The 23637-nt window shown below is 33.2% G+C and overlaps 1 protein-coding gene across 1 annotated transcript in view; it reads left to right on the top strand.

Annotated features, from left to right (window-relative positions):
- LOC124355547 (serine/threonine-protein kinase SMG1-like) overlaps positions 1-23637 on the top strand; it is a 152596-nt gene that overhangs the window by 22907 nt on the left and 106052 nt on the right. The window contains 10 exon segments of the mRNA XM_046806709.1: positions 4388-4469; positions 6194-6241; positions 10859-10984; positions 14177-14439; positions 19032-19060; positions 19480-19576; positions 19578-19632; positions 19848-20026; positions 21699-21853; positions 22350-22500. Of these exon segments, the coding sequence (XP_046662665.1) occupies positions 4388-4469; positions 6194-6241; positions 10859-10984; positions 14177-14439; positions 19032-19060; positions 19480-19576; positions 19578-19632; positions 19848-20026; positions 21699-21853; positions 22350-22500 (1185 nt within the window).

The following is a 23637-nucleotide window of genomic DNA, read 5'->3' as shown; positions in this document are numbered from 1 at the left end:
TAACAGCCTGTCACTGATAACAACAGTTCTGTTTACTGTGAGACTGGCAATAATAAAGGCTAGTCCACAGCAGTAGTCAACCTTGTTGGAAACTGCACAAACGTATCTCAGGAAGACTACTCTTGTCAATAGTCAAATTAACAGTTCCTATTTTAATAATATTGCATTTTACTTAATTATTTCAATCATAACCACATCAGCAAAAATTTATATTCATGACATAAATGATGATTAGCTTGTTTAAAAATCTCTTTCTGTAACACTTTGCATAAAATATTAGTTATATTTTATAAAAAGAAACCGTGTGTGGTCACAAAGTCAAAGCTCAGAATGCATTAGTAATACTGCAAAATATCCATCACTCTGGTAACTGGTCGATAAGAAAGTAGTTGGGTAACTTCAAGCTTCTTAACTTGTTCAAAGTTGTATCTGGATTACAAATCCAGTCTTATAATTGTTCTGAAGTATTATAAGAACATCTTTTTGTCATGGTTTGGTGCCCAACGTTTCACTCCCAGGATGTTATCACTCTATCATGTTCCTTGCTTTTCCTTGCTATCAAAGTCCTATAGTCAATAGTCAATAGTCAAACTACTTTATTCTGTAATATGTACAAGGTACGAAGAATAGCGTCACTACAATAAAACTAAATACTAATATTAATTTTAAAACAAAAAAAAGGGTAAATCTTAACAATTTATTTTCAATTCTTCTTTAAATGAATTAATTTGTTTGTGTATTGAAATATTCCTCAAAAGAATATAGAGACAAATTAGTTAAATAATCCTTTACTTCTTTTTTAAATTTTAACAGATCCGTTTCCTTTATAAAATTTGTTAGTAAATTATGTAAATATCTAACACCACTGTAATATGTTTTCTTTTTGTAAAATTCGAGATTGTGTCGATCAATATGCCTATTTAAATGAGTATTATATGTATGTTTATTGGTTTTTAGTATCGGATCAAAAAATTGTTTTACATAAATTATTGATTCAAGTATGTGTAAACCATATACTGTTAAAATTTCAAGTTCAGAAAAAATATGTTTAACAGAATCTGTATATCTTAAATTTTTCATGATTCTCAAAGATTTTTTTTTAGTACCAATAGCCTATCTAAATTGCTTATTGTTGTTGCTCCATAAATGCTTATACATTATTACCTATCTCATATTCCTTCTTTTTGTCAACATATTTAGATTCTTCAGAGTCCAAACGTCCAATATGTAATGTTGTAAAGGAAGCTTCAGTCAATATTCCCAGTTTAAAAAGTTCCTCTCTCAAATCTTATAATTGCATGCTGAAGTAGCCATCTCAAGCACAAGTTATCAGAAGCACAACATCAGCAAATGATACAATAGTAGCAACGTCATACAACCTTAATATTGAAACGTGCATGTAGCAAAAGATGATACACATAACATCAAATAACACAATGTGATGCAATGAAAATAACAAACAGCAGCTGATCGGGCTTCAAGCAGCAGGCTCTGGAGAAAACATCAAGTCACAATGTCTATAGTTGTCATTGTATAAGAAGCTACTATGGTGCATTTTTTATTATCCTACATAAATACATACATAAAATGTTTATAGTGCTGTTTCTTTGATACTTCTGTATTATATGGAGGCCACCATGTCCCTATATACTACTTGTTATTAGGCACTGTATATAACTTTAGATTAGGTTATCATAGATATGTTACTAATAGTACCAAAGTCAAATTTAACCTTTACGAGCGCTCACGTGATCTGAACGTTAATTTAGGTATTATCTTGAGGGATGTGTTTTTCATCTTTTGCTAGAGTGCGGGGTGGCGCCAAGGGCACCACAGAAGCCAGCATTGATTGCCAGGGGCATTTCCAATTGGTACTTTTCCAACCTCAGATCACGTGCCAGATCGTCCAACGTGATCTGATGTCTGCAAAGTACCGATCGGAAATGCCCTTGGCCATCAGTGCGGCTCTCTGCACCACCCCACACTTCTTGTAAAAGAAGAAAAACATCCCTCAAGATTTAAGCTCAGATCACATTAGCACTTGTAAAGGTTAACGTAAAGTTTTTTTATTTATAATATGTACATATACTATTTAACTACTCATATACATACACAACAGGAGCTCTACAGATGACTATAAAACTGAAAATAAATGGACAACTTTCACATAACCCTCAAGAAGTCGCCAATCATCTGAATTGATTTTTTTGTTAATATGGCAGAAACAACACTACAAAAAATCCCAGCAGATGAGAAGAAAGAAATTGGAATCTGTGGAACCACATGAAACAGCATTAATGGAAACAATGACCAAAAAACGAGCATCAAAGAGGTTAAAGATACAATTAAAAACCTCAAATTCAAAAATTCAGCCGGTATTGATGAAATTTCTTCCAAAGTATTAAAATTTTTGTGCTGACGAACTAGCCCCCCCATTGGTTGCCATATTCAACAAATCTTTTAAAGAGGGTCAATTCCCCTCAAAATTAAAAATTTCGAAAGTGTTCCCTAAATTTAAAAAGTGGGTGCAAACATGATGCAAACAACTACAGACCAATTTCACTGATTTCAACATTTTTCAAAATTATTGTGAAAGAATTGTTCTTCAAAGACTCCTGGACCATTGCGCTCAGCACAATCTCTTAAATGAAAACCAACATGGATTTACAAAAGGGAAATCAACTACAACAGCATTGATCAAACTAATTGAATCAGTGGCAGACAGCATTGAAGAGGGGAAATTTACCACAGCTTTGTTTCTTGATTTAAGTAAGGCGTTTGATTGCCTCAGCCACAACATCATTCTGAAGAAATTGGAATTGCTTGGAATCAAAGGGACAGCAAATAATTGGTTTGAGAGCTACTTAAAGGGTCGTACCCAACTAGTAGAGCTCTAACCACTCATCAAAATGGTATCACAAAGGCAGTCAGATCAAAAGTCCTTCCAGTGCTGAGAGGTGTGCCACAAGGTTCCGTATTAGGACCAGTGATTTTCATTCTCTTTACCAATGATCTACCCCCAACACCTAGGAAACTACTGCACACCTCTAATGTATGCGGACGACACTACCTTATTTTCTGACCCCAACATTCAGCAGAAGGCCTTGCGGTCTCATCATCTTATACAGCTCTCAACATAGCCATCCAATATTGCTATGGAAATGACCTTGTAGTAAATCCATCAAAGACTAACCAGATCGCTTTTGAAGGAGAGCATCAGAAGTCCCAACCATTCCAGATGTCAGTATTGAAGATCATTTAAAATTCCTTGGAGTAACAGTAGATTACCGAACTAATTTGGATTAATCACGTCGACAATCTTAGTAAAAAACTCAACACTGGTCACTTTGTCATCAAGCAAATTCTTTCTCTCAGTAGCCTTGAAACACCAAAAATAACTTACTTTTCCCTTTTTGAGTCTCACCTGCGCTATGGTCTTGCTGCCTGGGGTGGAACTACTGCTTCAAATCTTCAACGGATACTTATCGTACAAAAGAAATGTATTAGAACACTGGCGGGACTACAACCTCTGGAGAGCAGTAGAGAGACATTCAAGTCTCTGAGGATTCTCACTGTCATTTCGCTTTACATTCAAGAAGTAATAATGTACGCTGATGGGGAGAATCATCCAAGGACCAATGATGTACACGCACTACAACACACTAGAAATATACACCTCTACAACCTTCCTGTACATCGTCTGAGGCTTTATGAGCGAAAAACCATCATATATGGGAACGAAGCTCCCACAATCTCCTACCACCTCACCTGCTGTCCAAAAGAGGAAAGGAACTCAAGATAACACTACATCAATGGCTTCTAGACTGGCCATTCTACACGCTGGAAGAGTATCTTCAAAAAACCTTTTCCTGATGTTAATGTATTTTAATGACACTGTTTATAATCTCAAAGATTGTAAATAAAGATATTCTCATTCTCATTCTCATTCTCTCATTCTCATATCACGTAATAACAAATAGTAGATAGAGACAGAGTGGCTTCCGTATAATACCAAAATACCATTACTTTTAAAACTGTAGTCCCAAAATAGATAAGACTACAATTTCTGTATTTAGTGAAAATTGTTAATTTTTGGTATTACGGCAAAAGTCAGCTATGATCATTATTTCGTTTCAGAATATAAACGGGTTACTCTTCATATTTTGAAGATGTTTAATTTTAAGAATTGGTCGATTCAATTAAAATAAACATCTGTACGGTTTGTAGCTAAATTATTTTTACCAATTTTATAAATTACAAACTATTTATGAGATTTGGGTCAGATGACTTGATATTTATATGTAAGAAGTAAAAAATTTATTGTAATTTACAAATTTCTGTTTCATCTTCTGAATACCGAAGCATAATTTATTTTTGGCATTTATAGATTCATGGACTGGGTGTTTCCAAATTACACGGTTGAACGCAATGATGAAGTCAGGGGTCTCCTGTTGAAAGCGGTTCTTGAGGTAAGTTACATGTGGGTTTTAGTTAACCTTATGTTTTCATGAATCTTTGGGGATTCCCAAGGGTTCAGTCTTGAGACTGTTAATTTTATGTAAATTCCATACAAAAAAATCAGCTTATTGCAATTTTCTTAAATTTTTTCATGTGGAAATGATAACTGTCCTAAAAAAGCCCAAATAAGGTGAAACTTTGTACAAAAATTTATATTATAAATATCTCGGTTAAGTTCGTTAACCAGCTTGGTATGCCATTTGAGAAAGTAGATAACTTCCATTATAAAAAGTCCTACAACTGTTATCTCAAGGTTTAACATGGTTTACAGATCACAAGCTATACACTGATATCTTAGTTTTAGAAGGTGTTTTGGGACATACATATTTACAAGTTATATTCAAAAAATAAAGGAAATTTTCAATTTTTGAGAAAAATATTTATTCGTTTACATTCATTTTGTTACCTTCAAAATAGTCTCCATTATATTCAGCGCTTCTTCCAATCCTCGAAACACTTCTCTAACTCAATCTTTAGGATAGCCTTTAGCTCTGTCAAAGATGCACTTTTAATGTCATTTATGCTTGTAAAACGACAACCCTTTAAGGATTTCTTTATTTTTGAAAAAGTCACACGGAGCCAAGTCTGGAGAATATGAAGACTAGGGCATCATTACAGTACTGTTTTTAGCCAAAAATTCAGGAACAAGCAATAAAGTGTGACAGGTGCCATTGTCATGGTGCAAAAGCCATGAATTGTTTTGCCACAGATCCGGGTATTTTATCAGATTGCTTCAGCAAGCGGTATAGAACTTGCAGATAACACTCCTTATTGACCGTTTGATCTTGTGGCATGATGGACTATGCCTTTAAAATTGAAGAACACAAGTGAGCATAAACTTCAGATTCAACTGCACTTGACAAGTATTTTTCGGTCTTGGCAATCAAGAATTCCTTCATATTTTGTCAGCTTTTATAACATGTTTTAGTAATTATGCATCGTCGTTGATTTCATTTAGTAACTCCTGAGCAACTTCCATTTATTTTATTAAAAATTCAACAATTTTAAAACAAATTTTGCTGCCACACGTTTTATACCCAAAACATCAAAAATATTTATGGCATGAGTCAACTGATTTGCCAACATTATCAGCGACTTTTCTGATCATAATACGGTGATCTTTCATAACCATTTCTTCCACTTTTTTCATCAGTTCTTAATTTGCTGGGGCATCCGCAGCTTTGTTCATCTTCAATGTCTTCACGGCCATCTTTGAAACTTTATACCACTCATGTTTTACTCATAGCAGACTCACCATAGGGTTAACATTTCCCACACATTGTTAATTTTTTACACAACATTTGATACTACAGAACAACAGTAACAAATAAAATTTCTGAGTTCATAAACACGTCTAGTCTTGACAGGTGTTACTGAAAAAGTAAACAATGGATACAGTTGGAAATTTTATTATATTTCAGAAGCATGAGTACCAACATAATCAAAAAAATCTTGACAATTGGACTCTCCAAACCAGGATAATTCAAAAATTCCTTTTAGTTTTGAACTCAACTTGTATGTTATTGTCTATTACTTTTAATAACAGCTTTTGGTTGTCTGTTATTTGTATTGTCTTATTAGTTTCATGTTAATGTATTTTCTCTTAATTTTAAGTATTTGTTTAAGATGTACATTTTAATTTGAGTTGCTATTAATTTTAATGTTTCTCTTGTAGACTGTTCGTTTGGAAAGGGAACAACCTCGTCTGAAGGACTTCGCTCAGGTGAGCCAGACACACACTTTTATCTTCTGAAATGTCGATTTGGAATAACTGTGGAAAATTTATGAAAAAGTTATATTTGTGCTATAAATGTTTTGTTCTTTTGAAAACATTCATAGAATTGACTAGAAAAGAGGAACTTATGATGGTTTCTTGATTGTTTCTAGACGTAATGAAAGGGCTAAATTACACAAACACGCGCAAGCGCACACACTCACATGTTTGTACACAGAATTATGTTTGTACACAGCTACGAATTATTGAAGTAAGGCACTTTCAATTATTGAAGTAAAATTATCAGATGTTCTCTATTCTATCCATAGAGATTTATTCAAAACTAGCAGTTACCCGTGACGTTGCATGCAATTTTGTAGGCTTTCAACTTGTGTGAGCACTTCTGGTTCAAGTTAATTATATTTCCAAGGTTGAGTAAGTCTTTAAATTTTTAATAAAATATAGATAGTAACTTTGGTTTTGATATCGACATTACAGTACTGATCAAGCACTGCATACGTAACTCTTCCAGCATGGCTAGCGCCTACAAACCCGGAACTGATGAAACTTTAAACACGGATAGTTTCTACAATTGCAAAAAATATACTTTTCAAATGTGAATCAGGTTTAATCTATTTCTAGTATCTTAAGAATGTATTGCAGCACTGTTTAAAAATGTATCTAAATTTCTTTAACGTCATAAACTAAATTAGAATAAACATGCAGTGCTGGTAACGTTAGAATATTGTTTTTAAGCTTCCTTATGGCAACAGATTAATGTTATGGCTGCTTTCTCCACCACATTTGTTCCATTCCACAGTCTAATGCCAGTCTTTATGTTGATAAAGAATGAAAGATTGCTTAACCCTTTCGGGACTCAAAAAAGTGCTAATTTCTCTATCTGGTTGTATTTAAATGTTCAGTTAAAGTACAATGTTGTATTGTTAAACTAACACTTTTTATTTAGAAAAAAAAATAGGGTAATGCATTATTTGTTATGGTTATGCTTTAAATGTAGATTAAAACAAGGTATAAAACAATTATTTTTGTTACACCATTATATTTTTGCTTTATAATTTAATACTTAAAACAAATATTTTGTTGTTTTTAAATAAAAATCCCAAGTTTAATTTTATTTTAAAGCTGTTGGTGCATTAAATCATATTTGAGTATGTGTATCTTAATTTATTTCTTTTGTTTTGTAATATTATTTCTACTCTGATAAACTGTAAAAAATAAAATTGAACAAATCAGTATTGTTAAATTTTATTTTGAGATATCTAGGCTTAGATCAGGTGAAGGAGGCAAATCAGTCTTTTCTTTACTGGATGTTAAATTGTCATTTAGTCAAACATCAACCGTCATTTACAAAACAGTACAAAAATTAAATTACCTTTTCAAGACTGAATTTTTTAACTTATGCTTATGCATTACTAACATATGAGACAATACAATGACTAGACAAGTTTTAACAAATGTTACATTAATGAGGCTTTGTACTTCTTAGATTAGCTTTATTACAAATATCACTGGTGTATTTAATTAACTTTCGAGGAATTACGGTTAAGACATTTCTTAGGGAGAGCTAGCAAGATTTAGCTAGGAAGCAATGGTAAAATTATATATAATAAGTTACAATATACACTGATATTTTACCACTATTAATGGTTTCCTTTAGCAGTTAAAAGCAGCACAAGGTAGCTAAGGTTGAACTAAAATAATTGTAGTCAAGTGGTTTACTTAAATCTACTTAACCTTTTCGCCTCGAATTAATATACCAACACTGTTCCAAGATTTACATTTTTTTGACCAAATAAAAAATTTTTTTTCTACAATTATTAAACATTATTATTTTGGTTCCTTGAGATGTTATACACATGTTTTAGTAAGAAAAACGCAAAATCAAAATTTTTCATGATGAATAATAAATGTTTTCTAGTTAATTTATCAAAAAATTTGTTTAAAAAAAATATTAAATTGTATACGTTGATGTGTAATCTGAATGAACTTTATTTCATAGTTTAATTGTACATATACTCATATATGATATTGTGTAGCAAGTAATTTGTACATAATAATATAAATTTACCTGTAAAGCTGAAAATGTGGTGATCTAATGGATCATCTATATCACTTTCAGAAGAATAGTCTACATTCTTATCACCTATTTCAAAATCTGAGTCTTCATTACAATGATTCAAACATTCATTAATCTCATCATCGGTTATTTGTTCCATTATTAAACAGGGTAACTTCAACAGGCTAGAAATTTGTAAAAACTATTGTCCCTGACTAGCCTACATACCTAACAATCACAGCCTTTTTGTTGTAAGATATTCACTACAGTAACACAACACTTTTTAATGTTTAATGTTAAAACACTTATTTGCATTAAAATATTAAGCAATAAAAACTAAACAATATGAAGACAATAACTTATAACAAATAACCAAACATAACCAATGTTGAACGTTAGTAAACACGGCAAAAGCAGCAGACGTGATCCTGAACAACTGTCAACATCGTCATGTGACTAGTCTAGTTCAAAAATATTTGCCGCACGGCTGCAGCACTTTAGAGAAGGCAGTGAATATGGCATTTACTCACTTGGGACTATAGTCTACTTACACAGCCAACGGAGAAGTTTTTCTGCTGCCGTGGACTGAAGTCGATTTAAGCGGTGAAAAGGTTAATACTTATATCTAAAAGTATGAGAAAGGCGTACATCTGTGAGCTAAGAAGGTACCAGGTGGTGTCAAAGGCTGAGAGGATCACAGGATCTGGTGATGCATTGATGGGAATATTCTTGTATGTTGAGAGTTGTTACTTCAATGTGGGAGACGGTGGTAAAACAGTTACCAAAGTTTTGGTTAAGGAGAATGCTATAGGTGGAAAATGTGTTAATAAAGATTCTGAATCTCACAGACGTATCCATGACCATTCTCCAGAGATACATCATACGAAATGTCCACATAGAAAATCTGTTCAAAACGTTATCTCAAATCGCGTCAATATTCTTAGTAAAACTACAGGTTGTGTTAAACAAGAATTGCTGATCATGTTTTATTAATCCTTTCCGGACGAAACACAGGTGCCGTCTGGTGTGCTGTAGTTCCGCTAGTAAACGAACAACAGGCACAGTGCGGCTGGTGTATTATATCACATTTCACTGATGTATGAGATTAGTTCGGTGAGTTCTACTGGCTCTACATTGTGCTGCTACCTCTCGGAAATAGTTTGAACTATTTAAACAATTTTGCAGCCATTTTTTCGCAGTACATTTTTTTGGTTGTTGACAAGCAACAAAAGTTCCAGCTGAGTCAATTGTCTGCTGATTTAAACAAACTAGTCGAGCCACTGTGAATCGGGTTCTTTGTACTTTTTTTGTACTGTTGTTTTCGTCGTAATACAAGTTTGTTTTAGTTTTTAATCTATTGTAAATATGAGGGTAAAGTGCAATTAAATAATGTAATCAGTTTTAGGCCTCATTTTCATGTGAAAATACATAACTTTTATTACTTTGAATTGAGTTGTTAGGTTATAGTGTTAAAAAAATACATGAATTATTCATTTAGTACCAAATATTCATTACCTATCTACAATGAATCTCAAATTTTGGTCTCACTTATTCAACACGTTTGGTTTTAACTTTATTATTACAAATGTAGTTTTTCTACAAAAATTGAAACATTTTGTTGTTTGGCTCTAAAATGAGTGAGAAGTTTGACAGGTTTCTTTCAGTTTTAATAAATACACCATTTTAGTAATATGTGTATGTTGTATAAAGATTACTTTGTGTTCAAATCACCCCAGCTCATTGTGTCGGCTCCTACCTTATTCACACTACCCCAGCTCATTGTGTTGGCTCCTACCTTATTCACACTACCCCAGCTCATTGTGTCGGCTCCTACCTTATTCACACTACCCCAGCTCATTGTGTCGGCTCCTACCTTATTCACACTACCCCAGCTCATTGTGTCGGCTCCTACCTTATTCACACTACCCCAGCTCATTGTTTCGGCTCCTACCTTATTCACACTACCCCAGCTCATTGTTTCAGCTCCTACCTTATTCACACTACCCCAGCTCATAGTTTCAGCTCCTACCTTATTCACACTACCCCAGCTCATTGTGTCGGCTCCTACCTTATTCACACTACCACAGCTCATTGTGTCGGCTCCTACCTTATTCACACTACCCCAGCTGATTGTGTCGGCTCCTACCTTATTCACACTACCCCAGCTCATTGTGTCGGCTCCTACCTTATTCACACTACCCCAGCTCATTGTGTCGGCTCCTACCTTATTCACACTACCCCAGCTCATTGTTTCGGCTCCTACCTTATTCACACTACCCCAGCTCATTGTGTCATCTCCTACCTTATTCACACTACCCCAGCTCATTGTGTCGGCTCCTACCTTATTCACACTACCCCAGCTCATTGTGTCGGCTCCTACCTTATTCACACTACCCCAGCTCATTGTGTCATCTCCTACCTTATTCACACTACCCCAGCTCATTGTGTCGGCTCCTACCTTATTCACACTGTCTTCCTATTGCTCCCTCCTCCCTCTTCCCCTGATGTTTTCCAAGTCGCTCAACTAAAGGAGGCCATGATCATTGCAGACGCTGATGTATAACCTCCATATAGCTCTGGAGGCGGTAGACAAGTCACACCTACTCTTGGTGGCAGTGGAGGTTATCCTCGACCTCGCATCCATCTACCCTGATATGTTTACTAAATATTTTACTGTAAGTATGCATTTTGCCCATCTGATCCATTTGCATGTTTGTTTCCACAGCCTGTCTTCTATGTTAGTACTATTTGGTCAAATTTGATATAATTTTTAAAAGTTTGTTTGCTTTTTCGATTTTTCATAACTCATAATCACACAATTTTACAATATTAATTTTTTTGTGTTTGAGGGCTTCAGAAATCAACAATTTCATCTTCAAGCACGAGACAAAAAAATGTTCTGTTTCTTTTTATATTTCAAATTCAGAAGGGAACAGAAAGAAGGTAGATTACATATAAAGTTACAATTATTTATGTATAAACATATGTCTAATGTGTTAGAAAATGGTTTTATCTATGAATTAATCCGCTAATTCTACTATGCTCCTTTATATATATATATATAAAACGCAAAATATAATAATCTCTAGGTATAATGCCAATGTCTGGCGCATTTCAACACAATGTACGCATATCTTTTAGCAAGACTTTGAGGTGCCCAGTTTATCCTCCTTTACGTAGTACTAATGTTTCTGGGGTGCATAGCTTTGGTTCTTTGGTTCTTGGTTCTTGCATGATTTGGTTTTGGTGTCTTTTTCTAGGTGGCATTACAGTGTAAAGGGTTATTTGCCCATAAATTTTGCTAGGATCGTCGTGATGTTTTATTCATGTCATTGTGTTTCTATTAAATAGACCATTAAAATCATATGTCACAAGATAGGGTTGCAATTTGAAAATTTAAAATCACTACCGTACCTCCCTTTGAGAAGGGGAGGAGAAATCTTTTTCATTCAAAAGATCCAAAAAAGTATTGTAATAAGTATGGTGAAGGTTTATATCTATATCTCAATCCGTTAGGAATATATCCAGGTGTATCAGGACTTAATTTACACCTGAGATGTAAGGGATTAATTGCCCACAAATTTTGCTAGGAACGTTGTAGAGATGTTTTGTTCATGTTATTGTGTTTCTATTAAATAGACCATTAAAATGATATGTCACAAGATAGGGTTGCAATTTGAAAATTTAAAATCACTACCGTACCTCCCTTTGAGAAGGGGAGGAGAAATCTTTTTCATTCAAAAGATCCAAAAAAGTATTGTAATAAGTATGGTGAAGGTTTATATCTATATCTCAATCCGTTAGGAATATATCCAGGTGTATCAGGACTTAATTTACACCTGAGATGTAAGGGATTAATTGCCCACAAATTTTGCTAGGAACGTTGTAGAGATGTTTTGTTCATGTTATTGTGTTTCTATTAAATAGACCATTAAAATGACATGTCACAAGATAGGGGTTGCAATTTGAAAATTTAAAGTTATTATTAAGTTATTTAAAGTACCTCAATTTGATTTTTAGTACCTCCTCAAATTTTGTGTAAAGTGTATAAACACTAACCAAATAAATAGCTAATAATGGTATTTCACTGACTTTTACTTCAATTTACAACAGAACAGAAACTTTCAATACTGCAATATCGTAGATTAACTTTAGATTTTTCTGCATAAAATGTTAGATTGAGAACTATATGTTTCATAACTGAAATAGTGACGAATGTGTAGGCCACACCAAATAAGTGAACATTCACGGATGTATAGGCTAATGGTTTAAACCTAAAGTATGTTTTCGGTTTAACATCTCTTGACAGAAGATGGCTCACCATAGCAAGGCCGGAGTATTTCAAGAATTTAATAATAGTGTAAAATATTTAGATACAGTGTGAACCAGAATCAAGAATCTTTATTAGTCATCATAACGTCATTAAAAGGCATTGACATTGTCACCAAAGCTTCAATATAATATTAGCTCACAATATATTAAATTAAATGTTAATTCAAGTAAAAAATCTGACTGGCCGAGATGAAACAATAGTAGCTTACGTTTAAATAAGTATGGGCAATCAACAATAAACGTATTAACAGATTCAACAGAAAGTAAATTAATAACTGATTTATCAGGGAATAAATTGGTAAAGGATTGAATAATAAATAAATAAAAAAAAAAATTCAATAACAGATAGTTAAAACAGTTGAACATTTAGGTAGATACAATACAGATAGGTTTAAAATTTAAATGAAACATCTATCATAGAAAGTGCCAGATATTCATCTATACTATAAAAAAGTCTAGTTAACAGCCATCTATATATCACTGATTTGAATTTACTAAGACTAATGTTATGACTGGCAAGAGGTAGTGTATTAAACAAATGGATACCAATAAAAGAATACATAGATTGTGATTTACTTAATCTGCAGTAGGGCTGACCTAAATATAAGGTGCCTCTAGTAGAATGTTGATGAATGTTATTTCTAAGAGAAAAAGTCACCAAGGTTCTGTTTTATTTTAATCAGACATGAATAAATTTAAAGGTTGATAACTGTAAGAATACCTTCCTCCACAAAAATAGGTTTACATGTAGTTAAGGAGCAGACACTAGCCAAAATTCTAACCTTTTTCTGTAATAGTAATAATTTTTTAATATCATGACACTCCATAGGGTCATTCCATACAATATGGTGCTATAAAAAAATGCATAATATGCAGATTTAAGATAATCTTTGGGAACAAGTTTCTTTAGGTGGCGTAGCAAAAGAATTACTCTTGACAGACACTTTGAACATGGGGTTGCCAAGTCAACATAGAATCTAAAGTTATACCCAACAGTCTTACTTAGGACTGCAAATTTAAATTATACTTTGTTAACGTAAGATTTTTACAAAGAGAAAATAAAATATTTTGTGATTTATTATTATTTAATAACAGACCATTAGATGAAAACCAGTGGTTAGCTTGATGGAGAACATGAGTCCTCTCTACAAATAGAGTATCTGTATCATCATTTGTACAATAAAACTTGGAGTCATCTGCGAAAATTACTGAACCGAAATCCACATCATTTATAAGAACTAAGAATAAGAATGGGCCCAGGACCGATCCCTGTGGTACATCACTTTCAACTAAAGCAAACTCAGAGAGTGTGTTGTTGAAGTAGATCCTCTGAGTGCGATCAGTCAGGTAAGTATGAAAGAAGTTTAGCTCAACACCATTTAGGTTATAATGTTGTAATTTGTAAAGGAGAACTGATGATAGTCAACATTCCCTCCATATGTTTACAGAATTCATGAAGAGCCTTCCGCAGTTTGTTTCCTCTGAATTTTACTCATAACAGGACTAAGTTTGTCTGTGTGGTTGTTGTATGGCAGGATACAGTGGATATCCTGGTGGGTTGGCACATCGACCTGACGACTCCTCCAAGCGTGATCTGCTATGCTTCTCAGAGCCTGCAGCGCCTCTCCCACTACTGGGCTAACGACATTGACTTCTCTGTCCTCATGTTGAGACACTTCCTTGAAGACACAGAGTCCTACGCTGAGGAGCTCACAGATCCTTTGTCACCTGTCGAGGATCAACTGTCCAAAACTATTACCGTGGAAGAGAAAATTATCAGAGTTACCTCATTCATAAAGTGAGTTTTTGACTAACTCTTTTACTCCATGAGACGTAACATACTTAAAAAGTAAACGTAACAATGTGCAAAAACGTAAACTAATCAATGTATAGTAATGGATACAGTAAACTGAAATTAAAACAAGTTAAATATAAAAAAAATTATGGTTGCCTGTAAAGTCGGTTTTACGGGCGAAGATTTTACGTGACAACGTCTTTTTCTCGGTAGAATATTTATTGATATGAATATTATTTAAATTGCACAATAGGAACAAGGAATTGAATGAAAATAAGAATTGCACAAATTTTAACTATAGAAATATATTTTGTTTACTAAAACATTGTACATAATTTGAAATTAATTAAAATTTGTTATTGTAAATGGTAAAGTTTGAATAAAACATTTACTAAAATTGGAATTTGAAATTCTTGCTAAACACAGTTAAATTCTAACTCCGCGCGTGGTGATTGGTCGGTTTTAGTTCGTTTGTTTGGTCGCACTGTTATGACAGGTTAGAGGTTATAATTTGTTATTTTAAATGTTTGACTAGCAATACGCGCTGTTTCTTCTCAATCGACTGAATTACGATTGATTGCAGAGTGATTTAAAACTAATAATTTACTTAACACTATCAACATTTGTCAATAGTATGACATAACCTATAAACTCAGTTTCTCAACTTTTGTGTCAATCTAACAATTAATCAATCAATCATAGTTTACGATAATGAAATATCAGTGTACAATTATTTACCTTTATTGTTGTAGTTGTTGTAAATGACGAATCTAAGCACTCCACATTTTCACGAATAAACATAGTTATCTGCTTTATCCCGTGCGGCGGACCCACAGTTTATCTGCTTTATCCCGTGCGGCGGACCCACTGGACGGGCATCGTAACGTTACCAGGCGTTACACTTTTTCATGAGTGACTCCGAGCCGCAACCTAATTTAAGACGTTGTCACGTCAAAAGTATACATATCTAAACACCGCACCACGTTAGGAGAGGCTTGAACGTAAAAACATAAAACAACATAAAATTACCGCTGAAACACATGATATGTATACTTCAGTAGCCTGGATGGATTTAGGTATTTTTACATTTATTTACATACACTTTTTATGTTTTAATATTACACTTTACTGTGCCAATTACTGTATTGCTTAGTTTACTTTTTTTACACACTCAAACTTATGTTTTAGTATGTGACACTTAAAGAAGAGAATAGTGTCTAGTTTTATTAAATGTACTTAATCATATTTTATTCCTTCAGATCATCCATTACCGTATTGAATGTTAAAAAAATTTACAGCTTGTAATTAAATTACTGTATTTTAAAAGATACAATACAATATTTAGCACATTGCTTATGGTAGGAGCTATATTCAGACACACTCAAGACTATAAAATATTTAACTCCCAAACAATAAATAATTTTTCTGAATAAATTAGTTTTAAATCGTTTAGAAAGTTTACTATTGGATAAATAAATTAACAACAATACAGTAAAATTATTTTTAAAAAAAAAACTAATTCAAGTATAATATTAATTATGAAACAGAACACACTTAATAAATACAGTATAAAAACACCTGTCATTGAATTATGGTATGAAGAACTTAAATTATTTGATGGAAGTGCACAAGCGATGTCACAGATTCATCAAACACTACTGCTCTAGAATTTTTACCTGTGAAATGTAATAAATTTATGATACTGTAAAATTAATTTTATTTTGAAACTTTTCAACTAATTGAATGCATGGGTTATTTCTAATGTTTTGTGGTCATTTATATACAGTAAAATACAATTCAAAAGGATAGATTGCAAAATTTATTGGAGATAAAATTAAAACAATTCAGTAATGTACAATGATTAACTCATTTTCATTCCCAAAATGTGCAGGCACTTTTTGCAGTATTGTAAGAGTTCCTCATTTTAATCACTGCACATCTATTTTTCAAGATACAACATTAAAAAAAATATCAGTGTTTTTAGAAATAATTGTAGTTTACAACAAAAAAAATTTAACATAAAATCATTTGCGTTTTATAAAAAAAAAATACATTTATTAAAATAAAAAAAATAGTAAAGAATATATTTTCTCCATTTGTATAGCACCCTCACAGCCACTTTGAAATTCATTTGAATACATCCAAAATATACCAAAGTTGTGTTTTTTGTATATATATATATATATACTATATATAAATATATATATATATATATATATATGTACCAACCAAGAATACACTCTTTCCAATAATGACACACACTATCGTGTAGAACTTAAACTTACAACAACAGGTAATTTTTGACAAACATACAGTAATTTTTACATGTTCAGCAATTACGTGATTAAATCGTGATCGGAAATGTGAACGCCAAGTTTAAAATTGTCTAATGGACAAATTTAATGGAACTATAAAACTTTTACGATATAATATGAAACCTGATCTTTATCTTTAAATTTTATGTATCTATTTTAGTTCAAATTAAAAGTAGGGCTTGCTGTGAGAGATCATATTACAATATAGTTAATAATGCGTCGTAAATAGCTTAGTGCCATTTGAAAATTTAGTTACTACGCCGATAATCGCTTAAAGCCAGTTGCAGGGTTAAAATTCAGATCTTAAACTTATTGAAAAAGTAACTTATCCCACCACTACATGTCCCAATATACACACTCAAAAATCTGATGCAAAAGAACTGTTACCACATTTTTCACCAATTTCATTCCATTTAAAAATAGTGTACAGATTCACAGGCTAAAAAGAATTCACACAAAAATTTGTCTGCCAAGTTTAGGAAGAGTGTGCAAATATAATACCGGGTGAGTTTTTTTAAAGTGATCCACAATAGCTAACTTTTTAATTAGACAAAACTTAGCACCACACTTTAAATTTGGAACTTGCTCAATTTTTAAGTTTCACTCAGGAAATACACTTTCAAATTTTTTGAAGAAGGCCGCCATTTTCCAATATGGCAGCCAACTTTAAAATCTTTTATGGAACACACACCCTGTATTTTATGTTGTTTTTAGATTCTACTCTACAAAATAAGACATTTTTGCTTTTCAGAGTTTTTTCTATATCTCTAATGGGTTCAGGAGCTACTGGGACTGGAAGTTTTCATCATCAGTCCGAAAAAATCTGAGTAGAATCTAAAAACAACATAAATCTTCTAGTTATATTTTAATTAAATTGGATAATTTTAATTTTCAGTTTTGTTTTAGAATATAAGGAGTATATTTCCCATACATTTAAAATTTAATCACTAATTTCAATTTCTTTTTTAGTCATTGTTTAATGTTTTGTAAATGAAACTTTGTTACCATGTAGCTACAGGTGGAAATAATTTTGTTCATATATAAGAAAATTTACCTTAGAGCAACCCCCAAGGTCCCTATTGTGGATTATCGTATTAAGAAGGATTTGAAATGCTTGCAGGGTTTTCAAACTCAGTAATGAAAGGACTCGGGCCAACACTTGAGCCCCACAGTGTCGCCAATCCGTGAACCTGGACGTTCCTGTATGACTGTCTGGCTCGCATGCTTTCTGTTGTGTCAAGATGCTCAGTCTGGCCATCGACTTTGAACTTGTCATAACAGGTAGTAGTTTACCCAATGGTTATTGAATATGCCAATCAGGCTATTTTTATGAGGAGATAGCCAGAAGAAGATAAGACTTAGGTTCGAGAAGAGAGTATTCTCTAAAAAAATATGATCAAAATAACAGTCAGTAATCAGAAATCAGAAATTCTTATTGATAATCTTTAGATTACAAGTAGCGTCAATTAACAAAAAGTTTACATAGTTATAAAAATATAAAAGTTCATGTTTGTCTCTGTTAAGTTGTCAGTCTCCATAAGTAAAATTCCTCCACTGTGTAGATGGTTCTTTATTGCAGTCTTCATGTTAATGTTGATTGTTTCCATTTTTTCTTAATTTCTTCTGGCAGAGCATTAAAAAAAGTTTTTTTCCCGGCATAGGTTGGTTTTTTTCTCAAATACAGCTGTTCTGTGAAGAGGTAGTGGAAAGTCTTGACCATGCCTTGTGTTATGTTCATGAATTATTACTATTTCGAGGAAAGTCTTTTGATAATCAGTACAATATCGTTTCCAATATATATAGAGAAGTCACTGTCAGTATATTCAATTCTTTAAAAGTAGCTCTGCAGCTTTCTCTAGGTCCTAGCTTCCCCATTAACCAGATTGCTTTCTTCTGAATTTTGAGGGGACTTTTAGTAGGTTAAATTGAGTTGTGCCCCCCATGCTGCTATCCCATATCTGATGACTTTCAAATAGGGCATAGTACGCTATTTTGGTAGATTCAAGAGTGCTTGTTGCATGGGTCCTTCGCAAAGCATAGAGTGATGAATTTAGCTTCAAGCATAAGTTGTTAATGTGATTTGTCCATGTCAATGTATATATTTAGTGTTATTACTAAATAATTCATGTCCTCTGTTTTTTGAATACCAGGGATTTCGGACACATAGTTTTTTATTAGTTCCTAGAGAGAGTTGTTTAGTTTTCAAGCTGTTTAAGACCAGATCATTGTATTTGCAATATTGTTGGGCCATATTGTATGAGAGTAGGAGTTTATTTCTAGCTGTTCAACATCCTTCTGGGCTGAGAGTAGTACGGTATCGTCTGCGTACATGATGGAATTTGTGTAGTTTTCCAAGAATATTGGCAGGTCATTGGTGAATAAAATATATAACATGGTCCTAAGACGGTCCTAATTCATCTTCAGGCAACACTCTTTAACATATTAATCCAATGGACGGAGGTTTTTTTATGAAGAATTATTCTGTTTCGCATTAGAAAACCTTAGGTTTTTATATTCTCTTATTAAAACAAATTTGGGTTTGACAGTTTCGAACCCCAAATTTAATAAAGAATCTGTAAAGAATACAGTATGTAGAGTTTTATCTTTCTTAGTTAATTTCATTGCTGTTGAGCAAATCGTTAGTTATTACGCTCACTAGGTAAAACTATATATATTAGTTTCAGATAGTAATGTGAACTCGTCAGTGTAATATTTAACTTTTTCACAGGAAATGAATGCGCTTGGTTGCTGCTGAACCTACTTCAGAACAAGACTTGTCCAGCCCATGAGGACCTCTACCAGCTGTTAGACCTGGAGATCTCCATGATACCCCCAGCTGACAAACACAGCTCTCTCCTCCACCCTGCAGTTGGTAGCCAAGGTGAGCCTGTGTACACAAAGACACACAAAATAAACACCGGTATTTGGTGCATGAAAAGAAAGTGGGGATAAGCCGATCGTATTTCTCATACTACTACTGATGCTTGAGTAAAAAAAAAGTTTGTTTATCAGTTCAACTGATTTCAACAATGTTATTGAGACACATCTTTTTGAAACTCACTTTTTTCAAATTCGTATAAAAATATATTTTTCAAGGTCGTCAAAGAGCTGAGTGCAAATCTTCCTCTGGAGTTGGTTCAGCGAATCTTGAAGCCCGGCTCCGTGTTCCTGGAACTTCGCCTCACCCCTTGCGAGAAAATCCATCGCGGCATCTTGGCTATCTACCACAGTCTTCTCAGCCTCAAGAACATCCCCTTACTGAAGGAGGCGTACAGGTTAGACTGCTGTAGTTTAATCATTTGTAAAATTGTTGTTCTGTGTGGTACCTAACCACAGTACCTAAACTCTATATAAAACTTTTCCTCTAGTGGCCTAGGGTCGGGAGGAGAACCTTCAGTTAGTTCGGCCCAAAAAAGTATAATGGCCTCCTGACATCTTAAAGAGTTTTAACTGTTTTTTTTTAAATTTGTGTTATAGTTTGTGTGTAGTTATGAAGGTTATTGTTATTTAGTTGCAAAGTGGATATGTATTGAGAAAAACTTAAGAAATAAAGGCATTTTTATTTATTAAACTGTCATTATGCAATATCAACAATATCAAATAGTATTAGAATATACCAAAGAGTCCCACAGGGATCAATCTTGGGCCCTGTCCTTTTCCTGATTTATTTGGGAATAACATCCATGTGTCAGCCTTATATGGGAAATCATTCAATACGCAGATGACACGACTCTCTGTTTCCGGCTGATTCTCTGACTTCTTGTGGAGATTCAAACCTTCATTGATCTTAATTCTTTGCATTCAAAATTTTCTGGTAAATAATCTCAAAACTAATCATGAAAATACAAATTACATCAACTTCTGTTTACGTGGGTTGAATACTTATGAAACCCCAACAGTAATGATGGATAACATTGTTCTGGAAGAAAACTGATTCTGCTAAAATTTCTAAGAATAAATTTACTCATTGGCGAGTTCATGGAGCACACTTGGGATTGATATTCGCGGCGGTGTTGCAATCCTGGGGGTTGATCCCACGAATTATGAATTTTGTTTTTATTTTGTATGTGTATGAATGTGAGCCTGCGTGCAACTGTATGGAAAGTCGAGTGAATGGATTTAGTTTTTAAGATAAATACTGTAAAAAATTGGTATTATTGACTATTGCAATACAATGTAATATATATTGTCAACGCATAAAATATATTCTATTCTATTATCAACATGTTACAAATGCCTCCTGGGATTTATTCACACACCTATTCGAGGGTTACAGCACTTATGAAACGAGTGTGGAAGCGCTGTTTTGCAGTGGATATAATGGCTTGTTCAGTCATCACATTTTGCATAACATTTTTGGCTTCAAATTGGAATTCTTCAGGCAATATAGTAAGTGTATAGGTGCCACATCAGTTAAATAGGGAACCTGAAGTAACACTGGGACGAGTTTGGACTAGAGGTTTAGCATAAGATGCGATTAATGTAAAAGAATTGTTCTGAAGGCAAATCCTTTGTCTGAACCGAACCAATTCTGATTCCTGCCTGCAACCAGTTCATGGGCAGTAATTTTTCATCCTATAAAACGGACACTTAGTTCATAATATCATCTTCTCTACTTATTGGCCTCGTTTGGAGCCAAATTACAGCCACTGCAATGTTGTTGCTCATTTTTCAAACTGTTGCATTCATTATCTGCGTAACATCCATTGTGACCTCTTCAAGGCTAGTTAAAATTGATGAATTGTCTGATCAAATCTTACTACACAGTACTACTGTTCATTAATATGCCAGTAGACTCATGCTCCTGTTATATTTATACATTCGAAACAAAATGTGGTCTAATACTTTTGATACAGAATTGTACTTTTTATATGTATTTGAAATTTGTGATGTATTGTTTTATGTTTTCTTGTGAGATTTTTGCGACAAGTTTGATTTGTTTTATAGATTGATCTTAACCGACTTAGACAGTGCTTACCGTCTTTTGGTGCCAGAGTTGAAATTGTTGTGTTCCGGAATCGAGCCAACTGATCGGACTACTTACGACGAGAACAAGGTGGAGAGTATCGTCATATTCCAACTGAAAGCTCTCACTGATATCGGTGAGTATTTCACATGTGTTTTAATTTATTAGTAATTTATTTCACCATCAAGGATAAACTGAATTTCTTTCACTGTGTAGACCACAATTAATTTATATTGTACAATTTTTCCTTTCTATCAACTTTACTTTTCAATCAAAATTATACAGGCTCTGTCAAAAATAAATATAAAGCAGGTTTATTTTTAAAATATATATGCTATGGTTTCAATAATGACACCAAATTTTTGTGAACTGTATTTTAGTACCATTGGCATATTACTGGGTATTTCATTGTTTTAGGAACAACAAATGGTCCGTATCTATAGAACAAATTTGTACTGGTTTTCCAGTAATTGGAACTGAAGAAAGGGTTTTTAAAATTTTACTGTTTCAAATTAAGAAGTAGCAAACAAAATCCAAATTGTTTTGGAAACTTGTGAAATCAGTAAGACACATGTTCGATGATTGAGTCCATCCTGCTAAGTACCATCCTGAAGTGTAGTCAATGTCCGCAGCAAATGCCAGCAACTCCTTGATCGGCATGTGGGTGCTACAGCCCACCATCCTGGACTTGTTGGCGTCCCGGCTGATCCCGCAGTCTGTCGGCAGAGTCAGCCCTTCCCTCATGTACACCCAACTGTACCTGCTCTACTCTCACTGCTCCAGGTATCAAATACAAACAGCAATTTCTTGTTTATTCTACGTCAAAATTATCATTTGGATTATTTCACTGAAGTGTATTAAATGTATTTAGATGCAAAACAACTACATCTATATACATACTGTAAATTTAATAGTAGGGCTGTGTTGTATTTATAATTAATTGCCTGTGTTTTATAACACACATTGGATGTGAGAAATGATTCCCCTTGATTTTATAAAATCATACTTCATCAATATAACACAAAAAGTATATATCAAGGGAAATTGGTCACAGGAAGTCAAAATAGAGTACGGTGTCCCTCAGGGATCAGTACTTGGACCCTTACTTTTTATCATATATATAAATGACATAACATTGGCTGTTGATGCTAATATGCTTCAATACGCTGACGACACAACTTTTTTCAATAGTAGTAATAACTTGAATGAACTAAAGAAATTAATCGACACCACAATAAACAAAGCATCAATACAGTTAAAAGAAAATGGTTTTTTTAATGAATGAATGAAACTGAAACTCAAAACATTTTGTTTACTTTAAAATCAATTCCTGAAAATAGTTTAAAAAATTGAATCAAGTAGTGTAATCAAAATTTTAGGAATTCATATTGATAATAATCTTTCATGGAGACCTCTCATTGATTTTCTGTCTACTAAATTATCTAGAATTATTTTTCTATTGAGATGTCTATCTTGCTGCATAAGTGAAAATTATGTTCGGACTGCATATTTTGGCTACTTTCTGTCAATTGTGAGATATGGATTAATACTGTGGGGAAATAGTGCTAGAGTTCAGGAAATACTGGTGATTCAAAAGAAAGCTGTTAGAATTGTTGGTAAAGCTGAATATCTCGATCATTGTAAACCTGTTTTCATTAACCAAGGAATTCTTACAATATTTAATTTATATTTTTTTTATTTATCTGTTTACATTTTAAATAATGAGGAATTAATAAACCATACACAGACACATAATAACAACACAAGAAACAGAAAGAACATTTTAATTGACTATTGTCGACTGAGTAAATCTTTAAATAGTCATGTTGTAGTTGGTTTAAAAGTGTGTAACAAATTGAAACATCTGATTGAAAAATACTATCCTAAAAATGTATAAAAATAAACTTTATGAATGGCTGA

The sequence above is a fragment of the Homalodisca vitripennis genome, chromosome 2 (assembly GCF_021130785.1).
Source record: "Homalodisca vitripennis isolate AUS2020 chromosome 2, UT_GWSS_2.1, whole genome shotgun sequence".
Lineage (NCBI taxonomy): Eukaryota > Metazoa > Arthropoda > Insecta > Hemiptera > Cicadellidae > Homalodisca > Homalodisca vitripennis.
Note: the sequence above shows the minus strand (reverse complement) of the source record. Positions and strands in the feature narration are given on the sequence as shown.